The 20033-nt window shown below is 35.9% G+C and overlaps 1 protein-coding gene across 2 annotated transcripts in view; it reads right to left on the bottom strand.

Moving 5' to 3' along the window:
• Positions 1–426: 426 nt before the first annotated feature.
• Positions 427–20033, bottom strand: part of SUZ12 (SUZ12 polycomb repressive complex 2 subunit) — a 42535-nt gene continuing 22928 nt past the window's right edge. For both annotated transcript variants that reach the window (XM_045773173.2, XM_045773172.2), the window contains 9 exons: positions 19334–19427; positions 13904–14009; positions 10011–10188; positions 7722–7813; positions 7369–7512; positions 6566–6723; positions 5970–6168; positions 5606–5685; positions 427–2774 (listed from right to left, as the gene is read on the bottom strand). In XM_045773173.2, the coding sequence (XP_045629129.1) occupies positions 2429–2774; positions 5606–5685; positions 5970–6168; positions 6566–6723; positions 7369–7512; positions 7722–7813; positions 10011–10188; positions 13904–14009; positions 19334–19427 (1397 nt within the window). In that variant the 3' untranslated portion in view covers positions 427–2428. The remainder of the gene's footprint in view (positions 2775–5605; positions 5686–5969; positions 6169–6565; positions 6724–7368; positions 7513–7721; positions 7814–10010; positions 10189–13903; positions 14010–19333; positions 19428–20033) is intronic.

The following is a 20033-nucleotide window of genomic DNA, read 5'->3' on the forward strand; positions in this document are numbered from 1 at the left end:
CTTCCAAAGTTGACTTCGACAACTACTAACCTCACAGAATGTTGTATAGAACTTTATTACACAATATATCATTTTACTTTAAAATTCTCATTTGTATCCCACTCTATGAGCTTTCTGAAGGCCAAGATAAATTCTTTTTCATTAAAAAGAAAAAAAATCCACAAAGATGAATAGCTGTTAGGTTAACTAACATTGACATTACTCTGAACTATAAAAATGTTTTTTTAAGTATTACCATAAATAACATGCCAGTGCACCTGATGTTACTAGAACTGGAAGTAGGATTTTGTGGATTTTTTTTTTTAATTTCTTATTAACGCCGACCGATGGGTGTAATTTTTCTGGATCCTTACTACCCTAGCCAAATGAAAATTTTAGTACACATGTTAACAATGCATAATAATAAAAACCAAAACCAAAACAGAATACAGCTTTTATATTATTGAACTTTATGTACAAAATCATTTGATTTCAAATAAACATTTAATGTAAAAACAAACGTTCTTTTAAACTGAATTTTTTTTTTTACATCTACTGTACCATTCAAATGCTTTATCATCTTACATGATTTCTTCAAAATCTCTTATCAAGGGTACATATAGAAAAGCATTTTTTTTTATAAATAGAAACAAAGGGATTTTTTCAGCTTTTATTATAAGATGACATAAAAAGTTTACTCAACAGAAGTAATTTCATTACTATTTGGGGGAGGGAATCACCAACTTTTTGTGCAAACAATGCTAGCCTTCTTTTAAGCATTAAGAGCATAACTGCTTAAGAAATGACATAAGCAATAATTCTACACCTACGTCTCCCCTAAAATAATCTATTTTTTTTTTACATATGTGCACAGCTTTAGCAAATTAAAGCCCGAGAGAAATGCTCGAGATTCACTATCCGAGGCATGATCAGAGTTTACCGTAACTCATATTTAGAGAGCTTACCAATCAAGGAGTCTGTAATGAAAGCTGCAGTTTCCCTCTTTCCTATTTTTCTTAACACAAAAATCAATGACTAAGAACTTAATACTGGATGACAAATCACATCCACACTATTAGTTAAATAGCCTCACAGTTAAACACATCTTAAAAGACCAATCAAATCAGTATTTACATTTTATAAATTTCTGAAGACACCATTAGAAAGCTTATATATCCCTTCATTAAACAAAATAGGGAACTGCATCTGATGGTGGTGGAATGAAATTAAAAAATTAAAAATACCTGTATTTACAGCAGCATTGATCCTTTATAAATAAAGAATATGAAAATGCAATTATCTTTAAGGATAATAAAAAATTGAGGTGATGTTACTCAACCACAGTGCTTGGAGTTGGAATAAAAATCTATTGGTGCTTGTTAATGTGCCAGTAGTGAAACCACTTTCTGTTGGAGAAAATCCAACTGCAAATATGTGCACTGAAACACATATATCACAGGGCAAAACTGCTCACAACAATTCAAGTCAGCTTATCTGTATGGGATATTCTAATCATGAAATACATTACAAAGACATCCTTGCAAAGAAAAAAACAAGTTATAACATTTTCTGGTTCATTTTTATAGAACATTTCCTTCCTCGAAAGTGGCATCTTAAAAATCCCAAACTCATTCTTCCCTTGGTTTGTAATGAAAAGATGTGGACAGCTGAATTTTCAATGTGACTACCATATTGAAAAACAAAAAACAAACCCAAAACAGCAAATGTTCAAGTTTAAAAAAATATACTGGGTGAGCAATGCAGTAAAAGTATCCACATAAAAACAAAACGGTCAGTAACCTTGTGAGCAACATGACATTTCACGGTCAACAATGTGAAAAACTGACATTTTCTCAAACAGGCATAAGATGAAGAAGTGCTATTTTGAAATTGTAAAATGAACTTCTATAAAGAATCTTACGTTGTAATTTTTCATTCCAAATTGATAAATGATTTCAAAATCAAGGATCAAGGTTTGATTGCAAATAATAATGCAACATAATTTCCAAAAATCTGCAATTTCTGAAAGGAATCTCACTCCAATTTTCCCTCCCCAAAAAAGGTTTCACAATTACAAAGTAGAAAAATGGCCAGTCATAAATGCAAAAAACATTATAATTTAAATATGAAATAATTTCTAGATTATCAATTCAATATATTTCATAAGACAATTGCTGAAGTTAAAAATACTTTCTTTGAACTATTGCTTTTCATGCTCAAACCAGAGAGTGTTGTGATAACATCAATGAAACGGACACACATGTAATGCTGCATGACGAACTGAAGTCGAGCCCGGACACAAATACCCTTGTTGAAACCATTTACTTCATCTAACAGTGCCTGTTTGAAACCTATGATTACAAACGAAAACAAACTCTTCCTAGAGGCTGAATTCCCTAGAATGCAATTTCAGTGTTTGTCCATAACATGGGGTTAAGGTTTTTTCTTTTCAGAGTTTTTGTTTTTTGCTCTGTTTTGAAACCCCTGAGACACCATCTGCTTCCAAAGCTTTCTCTTTTGAGTTAATTTCACTAAATCCATTCGCTGTCCCATTTTGTTCTTCAGTGATTTCTTCATTTGCAGGGGAAGCAGATTCTCCTTTTTCTAATTTTTGCTGCATTTCACGGAGCTTGGTAACAGCTTTATCTATTGACATTATGCTAATAAGATTAAAGTCATGCATGCTGACTAGATGAAGCATGAAGTTTCGACATAAATTCTTCTTAATTATTTTCTGTCCATAGTTTTCTACAAACAGCATACACGCATGATTCATTTGATTGTCAGCAATAAACCTATTTAATAAAAATAACACAAACATCAATAGTGATAGAAAGCATGTTTTGTCAATGCAACATGGTAACTATGATAGACCAGTAAATGATGATTTAACAATTAGTAAAACTACCGTGAATCTGAGATTCAATGACCTGAACGGACTTATTAGCATTTAAAAAATTTAAAGAGATTTAATTTAACCAGGACTTAAATAGATGTCATTTCTGTTTGTCCTAATGAAATGGCATACAGCAGTATTAAAAGTGTAGACCATTTTCGCTTGCCAACAGCACTTTCATGAACTTTCTACATATACACTACCCTCCTTTAGTCTCTCTCTTGACCTTGACATACTTTCCTATTTCAGAAGCAGTGTTTCTCTGCATTTTCACTTCATGGAAAATGTTTAAAGAAACGAATATGCCACATTTGTGACAATATGGATGGATCTTGAAAGCATTACCCTAAGCCAGACAGAAGGACAAAAACCATATGATCTCACTTATATGTGGAATCTAAAAAAACAGAGGTGCCTGGCTGGCTCGGTTGGTCAAGCGTGAGACTCTTGATCTCTGGGTCGTGAGTTTGAGCCCCATGATGGGTGCAGAGATTACTTAAAAAAATAAATTTGAAAAACAGTAACAAAACTCATAGATCAAACTTGTGGGGTACCAGAGGCAGAAAGTGGGAGGAGGAAAGACTGGAGGAAGGTGTCCAAAAGGTACAAACTTCCAGTTATCAGATAAAGTACTGGGATATAATGTACAACATCATGACAACAGCTAACACTGTTGTACGATATACAGCAAAGTTGTTAAAAGAGTAAATAAATAGTAAGAGTTCTCAACACAAGGAGAAATCACAACAGGATTTCGAGGTATTGTAGCAAGGTACATACTATTTTTTTAATCCTTGGCAATAAGTGAAAATCGGGCCATTTTAAAAAAGGGACATATTTCAAGTGGAAACTGCTGTTAGAGCTAACCCTTTCTTACATAAAACCATTTTTTTTAAAGATTTTATTTATTTATTTAACAGAGATAGAGACAGCCAGTGAGAGAGGGAACACAAGCAGGGGGAGTGGGAGAGGAAGAAGCAGGCTCCCAGCGGAGGAGCCCAATGTGGGGCTCGATCCCAGAACGCTGGGATCACGCCCTGAGCCGAAGGCAGACGCTTAACGACTGAGCCACCCAGGCGCCCCATAAAACCATTTTTCTTTCTGCAGTTACTTTATTGTATCTATATAAAAGGATGTTAGCTGAATCTATTGTAATCATTTCACAATAAATGTAAATCAAACCATCATACAGTATGTCTTAAACTTACTTACACAGCGATGTATGCCAATTATTTTTCAATTAAACGGGAAAAAAGCCACATTAAAAAAAAACTGAAGATGTCACAACAAATGTGGTACAGCATGGCTGTGTTGATAGAAAGCAAGTAGGGTGCACCCACAATGATTAAATTTGAAAAAATCAAATTAAACCAAACAGGAGAATGGCTGCTCAGTTACCCACTGAAACTGAGAGTCCCAACAAAGTCTGTAAGGCCTGCCTGCAGATATTCTGAAATCCAAAGTTTACCCAACTACCTGCCACTTTATAATGCTAGCATAGTATTAACCCCAACAGTTGTTATGCTAACCGAGTTAGATTAAGGAATGAAAACAGAACCCAGTAAAGTAATGGTAGGACTAAAATTACATCTTGAAACTGACCCAGTAAGACAAAAGAAAAAACAGACTTAACCTAAGTTTTGAAATACAGAAATTACTCCTGAGTTTTAATGACTACACCACGGACCAAACATTCTCTGTAAAAGGCTAGATAAGTAAACATTATAGGCTTTGCAAGCCATATGTGATCTGTTGTCTTCTTTTTTTTTTTTTTTCCAACCCACCAAAAATGTGGAGACTATTCTTAGTTTAAGGCAGTGTATAAAAAAAGGCTATGGCCCATGCAACGCCAGACATCTGGGCTGGAACTTATGCACCAATTCCTCTTTACTTCCTAAGAGTAAAGAAATAAAAGTGCCCCTTACCATTTATTTCATTATAAATGAAAAAACTTTGGCTGCTTGTGCTATAGAAGAAAACCTTAAATGAGGACCCAATAATAATGAAGGTATAGAAGAAAAATATATGTTATTGACAGGCAAATAGTTCACACACAGAGGAGGAGGCAGATCTGCATGAAAAACACTTTGGAAGATACTTCGAGCCACAGTAGCACAAGAAATACGTACTGTTCTACCCTGACCTCTATGTCATGGTAGTAAGAAATCAGAAAATCTACTTATATTTTATTCTCAAGAATTAAGCAATTTAAAAAAACTATAATAATAGTGTGATAAGCAATTTTTAGGATTTCCAGGTGTGTAGCAAGGGACATAATATTTAATCCTTGGCAAAAAAATAAATGAAAACTGGGTTATTAAAAAAAAGGGACATACTGGAAGTGAAAACTGCTGTTAGAGCTAACACCTTTCTTACATAAAACCATTTTTCTTTCTGCAGTTATAATACTTTGGATTAGGGTAAGATTTAGGGCACACTGTATCTAAGCTAATGGAATTTTATTTTATTATTTTTTGGGGGAGAGGGGAAACGGAGAATCTTAAGCAGGCTTCGCACTGAGTGCAGAGCTTGACTGTGCAGGGCTTGACTGCACAACCCTGAGATCATGACCTTAGCCAAAATCAAGAGTTGGACACTTAACCAACTGAGCCACCCAGGCAACCCTAAGCCAACGGAACTTTAAGTAAGATTCAAACACAGATTTACAGAATGTGAAGCAGCAAGAAGAGCATAAAGGAAATGGAATGTTTAAATTTAGAAATACCCTACCCATGCTTCATGACATGGAGATTCCACAGTTTCATCACTTCTTTCTCTCCTTCGTTAACATCAGAAAATTCCTCGATTTGCTAAAAAAAAAAAAAGAAAGAAAGAAAGAAAGAAAGAAAGAAAGAAAGAAAGAAAGAAAGAAAAAGAAAAAATACCTATTAAATACAGAAAAAACAAAATTGGTATTTCTAAGAAAAAATTATGAGAATATCAAAAACAATTTTTGTAATTAATTCCTTCATTTAGAAAGAGGTCCTTTACACTAAGAGTTTAATTCATATTAAACAACTAATAGTCTTTAAACATGAATCACTTCATCTAAGATTCTAAAATCACGATCAGTGGTGATAACAGTAATACTCACTGTAATGGTTTTTTCTCTTAGCCATTCAGGATCTTTTTCATCTTCACTATCTACTTCCATTTCTTGGGGACGGAGAGGTAAACAAGTATCACTATGGAAATACAGCCGGTTGTGTCCACTACTATACGTTCGCTGCTGTTCTACTTCTCCATCTTCAGATTCAAGAAATTCAGACATGCTTGCTTTTGTTCGTTTTGGTCTGATGAAAAGAAATGTTGATGTAACGTTAAGTGACAGGGATAGGATTCTTTCTATTTCGCACCTCTCAAATAGAGTACATTCCTCTGGTACAGGTTCCTTCCTAGGCATGCACGCAGTAACTTCCACTGGGAGAATTCTTTAATCCCTCTAACCACTGTAGAGGTAGTGACATTAACATGTAAGACATAGGAAAAGTTCTAAGGAGGAAGTGAGAAAATCACTACAGGAGCTGGGGAGGGTTATAAAACAGTATACCGTAACACCAGACACTTAGCTAATAATCTGAAATAATGATTCCCACCCTAAACAGTAGCTCTGTCTGGCTCTCTTCTGTGCCTCCATCATCACCAATAAAAGCCAGAGAATAAGTTTTCTTGCATGACCTTTTTACCTACCTGCACACAAGAATATGTGTGATAGGTGTTCTCTTTACTGGTCCATTGCGACTAAAAGCAAATCCAGGTTGGCGATGAATATCCTGAGGATTTCCTGCATAGGAGCCGTCATAACACTCGTTGATAGAAACATCTATCCTAGCACCTTTTGGATGATACTGTAACAAGAATGGCAAGATGCTTAGAATAAGGAAATATTAGTTATCCCTACCCTAAATAACTACCACTCTAATTAATTAAGAAGTACTTGCGGCTCTTAATGTTTTGAGCACTAAAATGAGCCACGAATCCGAGAATGGGGACAGGGAGTCAGAAGACCTGGAGTCAACAAGATTTGTGTTGAAGTCCTGGCTGTGACATTTACTGGCTTGGTAACTTTGTACAAATTACTTCTTGTTTGAGTAAGAACAAAGAAATCACCACTTAATTCAAAGAGCTGATGTGAGGACTAGTAAGTCAGCATAGGTGCGCTATGCAAATATATGTAAACTGAATCACTGTAATTCATACGTACGGCAATCCATCAAATGCAAAGATTTTGGCATTTTGTGCAGAAGCACAATTTATTATTTTTATTGTTTTTAAAGATTTTATTTATTTGACAGAGAGCACAAGCAGGGGGAGCTGCAAAGGGAGAGGGGAGAAGCAGGCTTCCTGCTGAGCAGAGAGCCCACCATGGGGCTCATGACCTGAGCTGAAGGCAGACACTAAACTGAGCCACCCAGGCGCCCCAAGAAGCACAGTTTTTCAAAGTCAGATTGTCTTTTATCTTATTGGTAAGAGAAACAAGAAAAGTTACTTACAACATAATTGAAGATAAACCTGCTGTGGCAGAGTTTAAGATGCTTGAGTAAGCTATAAAGTTTGCGGCAGTTCAGGGTACACCACGGGCAATGGAGGTCATCTCTTGCTTCAGTTTGTTGTCTTGTATTATTGTTATAAAGGAACTTTAAAATAAAAAACAAAAAAGAAAATCACTAACTTAAACATCTCAAGATATTTTGTTTCAACATCACCTTTAGAAATAGTTAAAACAAAAAAGAAAACCAATTTAGAGACATTCTTTTCATTTAAATATGCCAAAATATTCCGGATGTAACATGCAAAACAAAGGCATTTCATGATAACTTAAAAAAGAAGGGCCAGCTATGTTTACCTGATAAAATATTCTTAATTTTTGTCGGTTTTCATTTGAAGTATCTTTTTCTTTTCTTGTTTGTAGGTCTGTATTCAATGATTCTTTAACAGCTGAAAATATATACTTTTATATTTAATGCAAATATGTGCTTATAAAAAGTGAAATAATGTATCTTGCAAAACTAATTAAACATTAAAGTTATCAAAGACTTCTACCTATGGTACTTAACACAATTTTTTTAAATTTTATTTTTTAAAGATTTATTTATTGAGGGGCGCCTGGGTAGCGCAGTCCTTAAGCGTCTGCCTTCGGCTCAGGGCGTGATCCCGGCGATCTGGGATGGAGCCCCACATCAGGCTCTTCCGCTGGGAGCCTGCTTCCTCCTCTCCCACTCCCCCTGCTTGTGTTCCCTCTCTCACTGGCTGTCTCTCTGTCAAATAAATAAAATCTTAAAAAAAAAAAAAGATTTATTTATTGAGAGAGTGCCCGCACACGAGCACGCAAGCAGGAGTGGCAGAAGGAGACGGAGAGAGAATCCAAAGCAGACTCCACGTTGAGTGCGTAGCCCTATGTGGGCCTTGATCTCACTACCCTGAGGTCATGACCGGAAGCCGAAACCAGGAGTTGGACACTTAATGAAATGAGCCACCTAGGTGCCCCACTTAAAACAATTTTTGTTCTCATTCTCAAGTTATTAAGGTCTACACTGGCAGGAGCCATTTTTTTTCCCTTTTAAAAATCCATCTCTCGGGGCGCCTGGGTGGCACAGCGGTTAAGCGTCTGCCTTCGGCTCAGGGCGTGATCCCAGCATTATGGGATCAAGCCCCACATCAGGCTCCTCCGCTGTGAGCCTGCTTCTTCCTCTCCCACTCCCCGTGCTTGTGTTCCCTCTCTCGCTGGCTGTCTCTATCTCTGTTGAATAAATAAAATCTTAAAAAAAAAAAAAATCCATCTCTCTCTCCTCCAGCCTCCAAAAAAAAAAAAAAAAAGTAATTAAAAAAAGCCCCATCTCTTATATTCTAAACCATTATGAAAGTAACCCCAAATAATTATATGTAGTCACTATAATATTTTAAGCACTTTGAGGTCAGAGGTGGTTTTGACTGGTCTTTGTATTTTCAGTACACAACAGTGAGCAGACATCCACTAAGTGTTGGTTTAACAAAAATTAAATTAAAAATGATTGTATTAGTATCACTCCAAATCTAAAAGATAATGGCCATTAATAATTTGGTATATTTCTTTACAGACTTAAAAATAAAATGTTTTTATTTTCCCTGACATAACTAACCATTTCATATGGACAATTTTATATAAAACTTTCTTTCTCAGTTTCTTTGAAACACTTACCTATTAGACTGGCCACAGAGTAATTTAAGAAGTGCCCAGACCACAATTTACTTGGGAAATCTTTGCCCTGACACAGGCCATTTCTTACATCTCTTTGACTGTTAAGGTAATTTACAATGAGTGGTCAATGTCAAAGACAGCTGTCTTAAGCCTTCTGTCTTCTTTAAAAAGATAAAAACACATAGATGCTCTCAATTGAGGGCAGTGTTCCCATCAGGCAGATACAAGATGAAAGAACACTACACTGCACCTGGGCCTTAACCCAGCAGAGTTAACTCCATTTGTAAGGGTTTTTCCTCTAAAAATTTCCTGCAAATTTTAACCTGGTAAAATTCAAGTTATGGTGATCCTCTTCCAGCCCGAAAACTGTAAGAACACTCTGAAATACTGAATTCAGTCCTACAAGATATACAAATCTTTACATGAATTATAAAAAGCATACAGTTCCAAAACCCTTTATATAGTTGCAGTTGCAAAATCTAAAAAGGTATGAAAACCAACTGTTTTTCTCATGAGCTTCAGAGAAATTTATTTGGTGGAAAAACTTGTCCTAAATTGACATGAGGCTATCTATAGACCTCATTTGAAGGTATTATGTAACATATGGCACATATATACATATATGCTATATATATACTATATGTTTCATCATGCTTTTAAAGTTTTTTTTTAAAAATTCCCAGATACATCTGTCACAAAACATAAAGAACTGCTGACATTTCCCAAAGAATAATTATTAGAGCAAACGGCAAACAAATTAATCTGAAGCCAAGTCCTAACTCTGCAGAACATTATTAATTTATTATTATTTTAAGTTTATTTATTTATTTCTGGTAACCTCTATACCCAATGTGGGGGCTCAAACTCACAATCCCGCGACCAATAGTCTCTTGTTCTTCCAACTGAGCCAGCCAAGCGCCCCTGCAAAGCACTATTTTGACAGCGATGGTTTCTTACCTATGGTCTGAGTAGGTTTAACTGAACCAGGCTTGTTTTCTTGATGAAGACTCTCTGAATTTCTAGTGGCAAGAGGCTTGGCAATAGGAGCTGTCGATTTATCATTGGTCTCTCCTGTCCAACGAAGAGTGAACTGCAATGTAGGTCCCTGAGAAAATGTTTCAAATGGAGGCAGCCTCTAAAACAGAAAACGTATGAAAAGAGTGAAGGTTCCACAAAATGAACTGAAAGAAATCATAGGAACAATCCCTCCTGATCTCTATTATGATAAAATTAACGTAGATTTGAAAACCTAAAATGCCTACAAAGATGGCCAGGGAAGTAAAGCACATATACGGGCAGTACAGACTGAAGTACCAGAGAGCTCAGGTTGCCTAAATGGATAAATTGTTGCCATGTGCAGAGAGCCCCAGCACAGCCAGATTTTCAGATTTTTTCAAAAGAAGTCAGAAACCCAAGTTCTCATGGGAAATCTTTCTATTCTTACACGTTGGTAATCAATGAAAAATGGTTTTAAAAAAAACAACAAAGAAACTGTGGTAACCAAAGCCTGCCAGTTTGCAACCTGTTAGATGACCAAGTACTTTCTTTTTGTAAATTGAACACTTAGAGCAATTAGTAATTCTCCCTGACTTCTTCAGCTTCAACGACAGTTGTCCTTGTTTCTCCTGTTTGGGTTTTGGGACTCTGAACTCTCTTAACTTTCCTCCTCCACCTCTAATCACTAATAAGATGACTCTTCTCGGGGTCTCCTTAATTCCTAGCTAACATTTAGCCATCTGCCCTAATCTCTCACCTATCCTTAAGGATTTACTTATTAGGCTGATGATCCCAAATTGATTGTCCAGTCTTCATACTTGCGCTCCGAAACTGTGTAATCTGAACTGCCTCTTGGACATTGCCACTTGGATGACATCAATGTCACCCTAAACAAAAATATGTTTAGACATGAATCTATTTTCTTTCCTTCCCAGGTATAATTAGTTTTGTTCCTAGCATTATCATTCTACTAGTGACCCTAAACTAAAAACTTCAGAATTACATCTGACTCCTAGTTTTCTTTTCTCTTATATAATCACCAAGTATAGATCCCTACTACCTTCTTATTACAGTATCTCAGCTGCTCTCCTCCTTCTAATTTTTACTTCTCAATTCATATATAGAAGACCAAATAATCTTCTGAAAGACTGCTTTCATGCTATTCCATAGAAACCTGTTTATTGGGGCACCTGGGTGGCTCAGTCAGTTAAGCGCCTGCCTTCGGCTCAGGTCATGATCCCAGGGTCCTGGGATCGAGTCCTGAGTCAGGCTCCCTGCTCAGCGGGGAGTCTGCTTCTCCCTCTGCCCCTCCCCAACCCCCACTCGTGCGCATTCACATAAATAAAATCTTAAAAAAAAAAAAAAAAAAAAAGAGGGACGCCTGGATGCCTCAGTCAGTTAAGCTCCTGCCTTCAGCTCAGGTCATGATCCCAGGGTCCTGGGATCGAGTCCCATATCAGGCTCCTTGCTCAGTGAGCCTGCTTCTCCCTCTGCCTGCAGCTCCCTCTGCTGGTGCTCTCTCTTTCTCTCTCTCTCTGACAAAATCTTAGGGGAAAAAAAAAAAGAAACCTGTATTTTACTGCCATACAAGCCTAAACTCCTACATCTTTATTACAAATAATCCTCTTAAAACTATGATTCTGGACAGAAGTGAAGTAAAAGTGTGCTTTTATAAACCAGTTTTGAAAAAGTAAGTCTCTCCATATCTAGGTATTTACTGCATAAAAATAACTGCAATGCATAAAGATACATGTACTAGTATATTCACATTTGTGAAAAGGTAAAAAAATTTAATATAACTGTATTATCCATTAAAATAGCATTGGTTTAGTAAATTACGGAACATTTATTTTTAAAAGAATACCACAAAGCTTTTAAAAAGAACCATATCTAAATGCTCTGACTTTAAAGGGATGCCCATATCATATTGTTTCAATTTCTTGGGAAAAACCAACAGCTCATATAATTCTTATTTTCTTGTGAATAAAAACTTAAATAAGAAATTTAAAACATAATGAACACCTGCATGAAATTCAAACACTACAGATAAGCATAAGAAAATAAATTTTAAATCACATCACCTAGAGGTAACCATTAATTTTAGAAAAAGTAGGAATGTGTATACTAGTAAGTAAAAACTAAATACCATGGAAATCTTGTCAACGTACTGTTCTTTTTAATGACTATCTTTTTAGATTTGAGATATTTCCATTTCTCACTACTTAAAAATTTTTGACAGGATCTGTTACCTACATCTTTTCAGTTAACCAGTAACACCTTGTGACAAAATTGAGGAACTGGGCTCAATTGCTAATGCCTATAAACACAATTTAAAATGCCATCCATGTTGCCAGCCTGCCCTCCAGTAAGGCTGTCCCCAGTTATTCTCACATTGAAGCATTATGTGAGAATATGTGTCCTCACATCTCCAACCAGAAACGGTCAATCTTTTTGTCAAATTAGTAAAGTACTATCTCTGATTTTATTTACATGTCTTTGAATACTAATAAGGCTGAACGTCTTTTTAAAAGCTTACTAGTTCATCTATACTTGTTGCCTTAAGAATTGCTTGATTGTCCTTTAACCATTTTTCTAATTAGATTGCTTATTTTTCTTGTTGATTTATAAAATAACACATTCACTTTAGCTTTTTGTATGTTACTTTTTTCCCTGGCCTATCATGTTTTTAACTTTAGATTTTTACAGTGGAGAAATGATTCACTTTTATCAGTTATTTTATGCTAACTTTTGCATCATACTTACAAGAGTTTTCTTCATATTAAGATATTAATATTCACCTACAGTTTTTTCTGAAGTTATATGTAATGTTAATTTTTACATTTATGAGTCTTCTGGAATTTATGAGGTCTAAGTTTATTTCCAGATGGCTAGCCACCAGTTCTTCACAATGAATGGTCTTCCCCACACAGATCTAATACCAATTTTATCACAGACTAACGTCCAAATGTACATGAAACTATTTTAAAACAATGCTTCAGTGATCCACTCATGTATTCCTATGTTTAGGAATACAATTCCTATGTTTACCATACAATTTAAGGTTTTGTTTTTTTTTTTTTACTTGTATAGTATGTTCTACTATCCGTTAAGTAAATGTTCTTAGAAAACTTTCACAATACTCCTTACTATTATTACACACTGTCTTAGGTTAACTTGAGACTAATTTTAAGGCTTAAAAAAAAAAAATCCCAAGATTTTGCTTGTGATGGCACACTGACCTAACGTATTTGGAAATAAATGACATCATTATTCTGTTGCATCTGCCTACCCAAGAAATGTATTTATTCTTTTAAGTCTCTTAGAAAAGTTACTTTAAGTATGATTCATATAAGTTCTGCAGATTTCTTGACAAATGTATTATTGGTCATCGTATGTTGCCTGCTGTAACTATGAGCAGGATTTACAACAGTCTGTTGTTGTTGTCCTTAATTCAAATTAGCTAACACATAGTGTACTACTGGTTTCAGGTACAATTGTAGTTAACATTTATTGAGCACTTATTTTATGCCAGGCACGGTGCTAAGCATATTTATTTCATTTAATACATCAATTCTATGCCTCGTTTTCTAGATAAGCAAACTGAGACACAAAAGCTTAAATAACTTGCCAGCATGCCACACAGCTAGGAGTGGAGATCTGAACCTGGCAGTCTGGCTCCAAGGACGGTGCTTTCCATTGAATACTCTGACTAGGTAATCTTTACTTGTATATTTCAAAGTATAAAAACAAAGGACTCTTTACTTCCAACATGAATTTGCATCTGGGAAAGAAAACATCAATCAAAAATGGGAGTTCATGACTATAACGTGCTCCACCTTCTAAGCAGTCCATACCTTCCCATCAAGAATAGTCTCCCATGTTGCTCTTTTCTTGCTTATTGGACATTCTTCCATTTCCTGCATGGCTACTTCATATTCCCCATCTAAAAGCTGTAAGCGCCTGTTAGACAAACACATACACTTTAAAGTAACCTGTGTATTATTGTAAGTACACAAATTCTATATCTTTAGATTTACACTAAAAAGCATTTATTAAATTTATAAACTAGCTTACATACCCAACAAAATTTTGAAATATACCTACTCTCCATTCCTGACAAAAGCAATTTTAATGATCTGCACTAATAGCTATTACTACTAGAGAATTATTTCATTACTGTAGCTACTCAGACATAACTTCTTATACTAACGTTTAATATATGCCTAAATTCTCAAAACTTGGTAAATTTTAAACATTAAGTATAAAGCATGAGTGTAAGCTTTATACTTTAAGAAAATGGGATAACAACAGTGTTACAATACTTGCCTTAGGTAACCACTAAGAATTATGCCTGTTATTTCTGACTACTGAAGAAATTTGAACTAGAATTCTTGACTTTCATTCATGACCAGTAAACTTGATGACTGTGACTCTGGTAACTATAAGATCCTGGGGGCACCTGGCACATATAGGTGCTCAATAAACATTTCATTGATGAATAAATGAATGAAATACCAATTGAATGAAAGAATTATGCCCATACTCACAGTTTAGTTTTAATGTACGTGTACATATATGTGTGTGTACATACAGTTTGTATTATTTTTTTCATACCTTTAAACACTGGTAACACTACTACCCTAAACACCATTCTTCAACCATGCTCAATAATTAATTGTATGTCACAAGAATCTGGCTTCTCTTCCTCAGTCTTGGAATAGTTCTGTTAGGTGGTAACAGCTAACATTTATTGAGTGCTTACTATGTGCCAGGCATTATTTGAAAGACTTCACATGTTTCATTTAATCTTCCCAACTCTATGAAGTAGATTACTCCACTTTTCAGAAGAAGAAACTGAGGCAGAGGGATTAAGTAGCTTGCCTTAGGATGACACAGTAAGTAGCCAGCACTAGCAACTGAATCTGGGCAGTCTATCTCTAAGTCTGATCTTAATACCAAATGATTTTGAGACTTGAGAATTTTCATCTTTATGCTGTGCGCCCTGAATTTATTCTACTTCAACAGTATAGCAGTAAAGCTATTCAAACTTAACATTTTAAAAAGCTATTTTTATGTATGTGTATAGGTAATAATACATTCATATACTTCTAAACTGAAATGAAGCTTCCCTCATGCATTTATATGGCTACATAATATTCTATTTTATAGTTGTACGTTTGACAGCTACAACCCAATTTACTCTCCTACCTGTAATGCATGAGGAGGCCCTTTTTTCCCCACAGCCTCATCAACAGTGCTTTATCAGTTTTTTGATCTCTGCCAAACTGGTAAGTGAAAAAATGACGTCTCAGTGTACTTTTATATTCAGATGTCTTATCTTTTAAATGTTTAAGAAACACATATATTTTCCTTTTTCGTAAACATTTTTATTTTATCTCTTGCTCAAGCTTCTATTGGGCTGTGGGATTTTTCTTAATGGGTATGATCTTATATTTAAAAAATGAGACATCAATCTTTAATAGGAGTTGAAATTAATTCTCCCTTGTCATTTTTTTAATTTAGCTTAAGAGGACTTCGTTTTCAGAATATTTTTTTTTTAAAGATTTTATTTTTTTATTTGACAGAGATAGAGACAGCCAGCGAGAGAGAGAATACAAGCAGGGGGAATGGGAGAGGAAGAAGCAGGCTCCTAGCAGAGGAGCCTGATGTGGGGCTCGATCCCAGAACGCTGGGATCACGCCCTGAGCCGAAGGCAGATGCTTAACGACTGCGCCACCCAGGCGCCCCCAATCAGAATAAATTTTTAATTTTGCTCGGTATTTCATACTTTTTCTATACAACTTTTGAATTGTGGTCATTCTTTAAGGAGACTTTAACTTCTCTGAGATTATAAAAAAAAAACTTTACACATCTAACTCCTCGGATCTCAGCTTGTAAGTACTTTTCCTCCATTGAAAGGAATCAAGACTAGAAGCGCCTGTCTGGCTCAGTCAGAAGTACATGCAACTCTTGATCCTGAGGTTGTGAGTTCAAGCCCCATGCTGGGTGTAGAGATTACTTAAAAAAATAAATCTTTCATGGGGTTCCACAGTGTGGAGCCCACTTAAAATAAAAAAGGCAAGGGGTGGGGGGACGCCTGGGTGGCTCAGTCAGTTAAGCATCTAACTCTTGGTTTCAGCTCAGGTCATGATCTCAGGGTCATGAGATTGAGCCCAACCCCCATGTCGGGCTCCACACTGAGCAGAGCCCGCTTGAGATTTTCTCCCTCCCACTCTGGTACTCCCCTAGTTCACACTTGCACATGCTTGCTCTCTCTCAAATAAATAAAATCTTTAAAACAAACAAACAAAAAAAGGAATCAAGACTCTGAAGAAATGGCCAATTCCAGAGCAGAAGTAGGAGAGGGAGAATATAAGTCTGGGGTATCTTACTATTCAGAAAATAAGGAAAAACAAAAAATAAATAAAAGTAAGTAAAAAAGCCATATAGGACCCTGTTTAGAGGGGCTCCCCCTGACTAAATTTGGGACAACTTGAGCATTAAAATGAGTAACAACATGAGTAGATTAAAGCAGAATGAATAAAAATGGGTTTCTTCTTAAATACTGATTAAAAGTAAGTTGAGAAGAGGAATGCTCTTCTATTTATAGAAGACATGCCTATAAACATGGAAGAAATGATAGAATGTTAACATTTTGGCAACTGCCATAGGAATAATAATTTTTTCAAGCAAGAATCATTGATGGATGCTAAACTACTGGGTGAAAGGTTGTTGGGGAGAAAACGGACATTTACCCAGCTGAAACTGAAATTACCACAGAGATTACATATTAATTAATTAAAGGGAAAAGATACCGTTACAATGGAGAAATACTGTGACCACAACTTTAACCAAGTGATCAAACCTACTTTTACCTGCGTGTGTGATATACATAAAGAACACATTACCATTCAGTGTACCCCACCCCAAATGTTCAATCTGAATCTAATCCTAAACTGAGAGACATTTTGCAAAACTACAGGCCTGTACTTTTAAAAAGTGTCACAAATAACAATGAAAAGAGAAAGACACAGACTCATAAATATGGAAAACAAACTAGTGGTTGCCAGAGGGGAGGAGTATGGGGGACAAACAAAATGGGTGAAGGGGATTAGGAGGTAAAAACTTCCAGTTATAGGGGCGCCTGGGTGGCACAGCAGTTAAGCGTCTGCCTTCGGCTCAGGGCGTGATCCCGGCGTTCTGGGATCGAGCCCCACATCAGGCTCCTCTGCTATGAGCCTGTTTCTTCCTCTCCCACTCCCCCTGCTTGTGTTCCCTCTCTCGCTGGCTGTCTTTATCTCTGTCGAATAAATAAATAAAATCTTTAAAAAAAAAACAAAAAAACTTCCAGTTATAAAATAAATAAGTCACAGGATGAGAAGTACGACGTACGGAATACAGTCAATAATACTGTGATAACTTTCTATGGTGACTACACTTATTGTGGTGAGCACTGCAAAATGTACGGAATTGTCGGAGTCACTATGTTGTACACCTGAAAGGAATATCATGTGTCAACTATACTTCAATGTAAAAAAAAAAAAAAGCAATATACAAATTATAATTAACAACAATAAAAAGTGTCACAAAAGGCATAAAGAAAAAGAGAAAACAAAGGGTTGGAGAACTTTCCCAAACAGGAGGAGACTGAATAGATCTGGCAATTTGCTACAGATCACAACCCTTGGGGTGGGGGTGGGACAGCTACAAGGGGCGTTATTGTGGTCGACAGGGGATAGTATGTGTTGTGTTACGTTGAAGGTCCTGAGTATGACAGGTGCATTGTGGTTATGAAGGAAACTGTCCTTGTTTTTAGGAGATACATACTGAAATGTTTAGGAGTGAGGAATGAAGTAGAGTGTCACGATCTAACTTTCAAATGGTTAAGCACAAGAATAAACTACACACTCACAAATAAGCAAATGTGATAAAATGTTAATGACTGATGAATCTAAGTGAAGGATATGTGGGTATTAATGATCCATCTATATTGTTTGACTTTTTTTATAATTTAGAATTTTTCAAAATAATCAGGGGGAAATTCTCCCATGGTTTCTACTTGGTACTTTCATTCATTAAATAGAAAGCAGTAAGGAATATGTTAATACATGTATAAGGCAGAAAGAATTTTAAAAAGAACACATCCACCCCCATGCTGCCTAAAATAGAACACTGACCAACATCAATGAAGCCCACCGTGTCACATCCTAGTTGCTTCTCCCATATACATAACTACCATCTCCTAAAACACGTTTCTATTGTTTCCCATTTAAATCTCTAACCTACAAATTTCCGACTTCAAAAAGACACTGTATTGGTTTAATATACACTGATACAGTCTAATAGAAATACTAAGTGATTTCTCCTAAGACAATACAGCAATACAGTAGCCAGCATTTACGGCATTATTCCTAACCATCTTTGCTTTCCTATTAAAAGCCCTGTAACATTCTTTACCTGGTGGCTAATAAGCAACACTACTTTTTAAAGAGTAGTACTAATTGCTTTACTTGCCTCTTCCTCCTATGCCTAACAGTGAACTGTGTTAACTGCCAGCAAGAAGCCAGAAATAAGAACTCATGGCACATTCTCCGATCCTGTCAAAAAAGAATGCTGCCTTTGCCTCCTAGATGTTCTTTTATTGGCACAAAGATGCTTCACTCCCCAGTGAAAAGACTAGAGAGATGATGACAAATCCAGGTGTTCTCTGCTACCCTACCCTGTGCCAAATGCACAGAGCCACATGATGACGACACACAGATTTCTTCCTTAATTTTTTAAGTAAATACATAACCTCAAGATTTGCACAGGGCCTACTTCATTCAGGTCTCTTTCAAATATTACCTTCTCTTAGACCTTTCTCTGCAAAACAAGCATTTATTCTCTTTTTCTTCACAGCACTCACCAATAGTGAGTTGATATACTTTTTGGGTGGTGGTGTCTGTTTCTTCCACTAGAAGTTAAGCCCCATAAAGGCAGGGATTTTGTTGCCTTTTCACTGCCTAGAACAGTGTCTCACAAAGAGCAGACACTCAGAAGTGACATGGCTAATAAACAATCTTAACTGAGCCATCTGAATAGCAACTCGTCCATGTTTATTGCTTTCTATGTGACAAAGAGAAAAATTCAGTATTTACAAACTTGTTTTATCATTTTTAAGAATAAAGAGAAACAAAGGCAAAGAAATATCACCACTATATTATACTTCAGAATAAAAACATTTCTAGAACATTATGGGTTCTAGAATGTCCCCATTGTCCAACAACATTGTCCAACAACATTACCTGTTTTTATCAAATACTGTCATTTGTGCAACAAATGTCTTTTCCCCATCTTCACGATTTCGTTTTCTTCTAGCTGGAAGTTCTTCATTGACATCTGAATTTCACAAACATTTCTTATGAGTCAAATATTCAAACACAAAGGTCTTTTTTACAATATGGTCCCTTATCCCAAATTAGGTACAAATTATAATTAAGTTGTGGTATCATGTCCAGACTTAGGCTCCTCAAGTTTGTGTTTTACCATATGTGTATGTCCTTACTAGGAAAGGAGAAAAAAATCCTCACTTATGGTTACTTTTCAAAAACTTCAAAGGTACTTCAAAGACTCAAAGATTATTTCCCCAAAGGTGCCTCTCCACTGAACTTCACGTACACCTCTACTATACCGTTCATCATGGTGCTACAATGATTTATATCTATCTCTGCACTCCAGGTCAGCTTTTGTGAGCTTCTGGTGGATACAACTAACGTTTTAATGATCTTTGTATTCCCAGCACTTATATGTAGGCTGAATGATTACCTCAAGGGTAGATTCAGAACTTTTGGGAAGACAGAGGGATAGATACGTGATAAGCAAATATAATAAAATCTTACAGAATCTAAGCAGTGGGTAGACAGATGTTTACTATATAAAAGTCTTTCGACGGTCATATACATATGAAATTTTTCACAATAAAATGTTGTGTGGGGGGGGAGGAAT

Source organism: Ursus americanus, chromosome 23 (assembly GCF_024610735.1).
Source record: "Ursus americanus isolate L20-20 chromosome 23, mUrsAme1.1.p, whole genome shotgun sequence".
NCBI lineage: Eukaryota > Metazoa > Chordata > Mammalia > Carnivora > Ursidae > Ursus > Ursus americanus.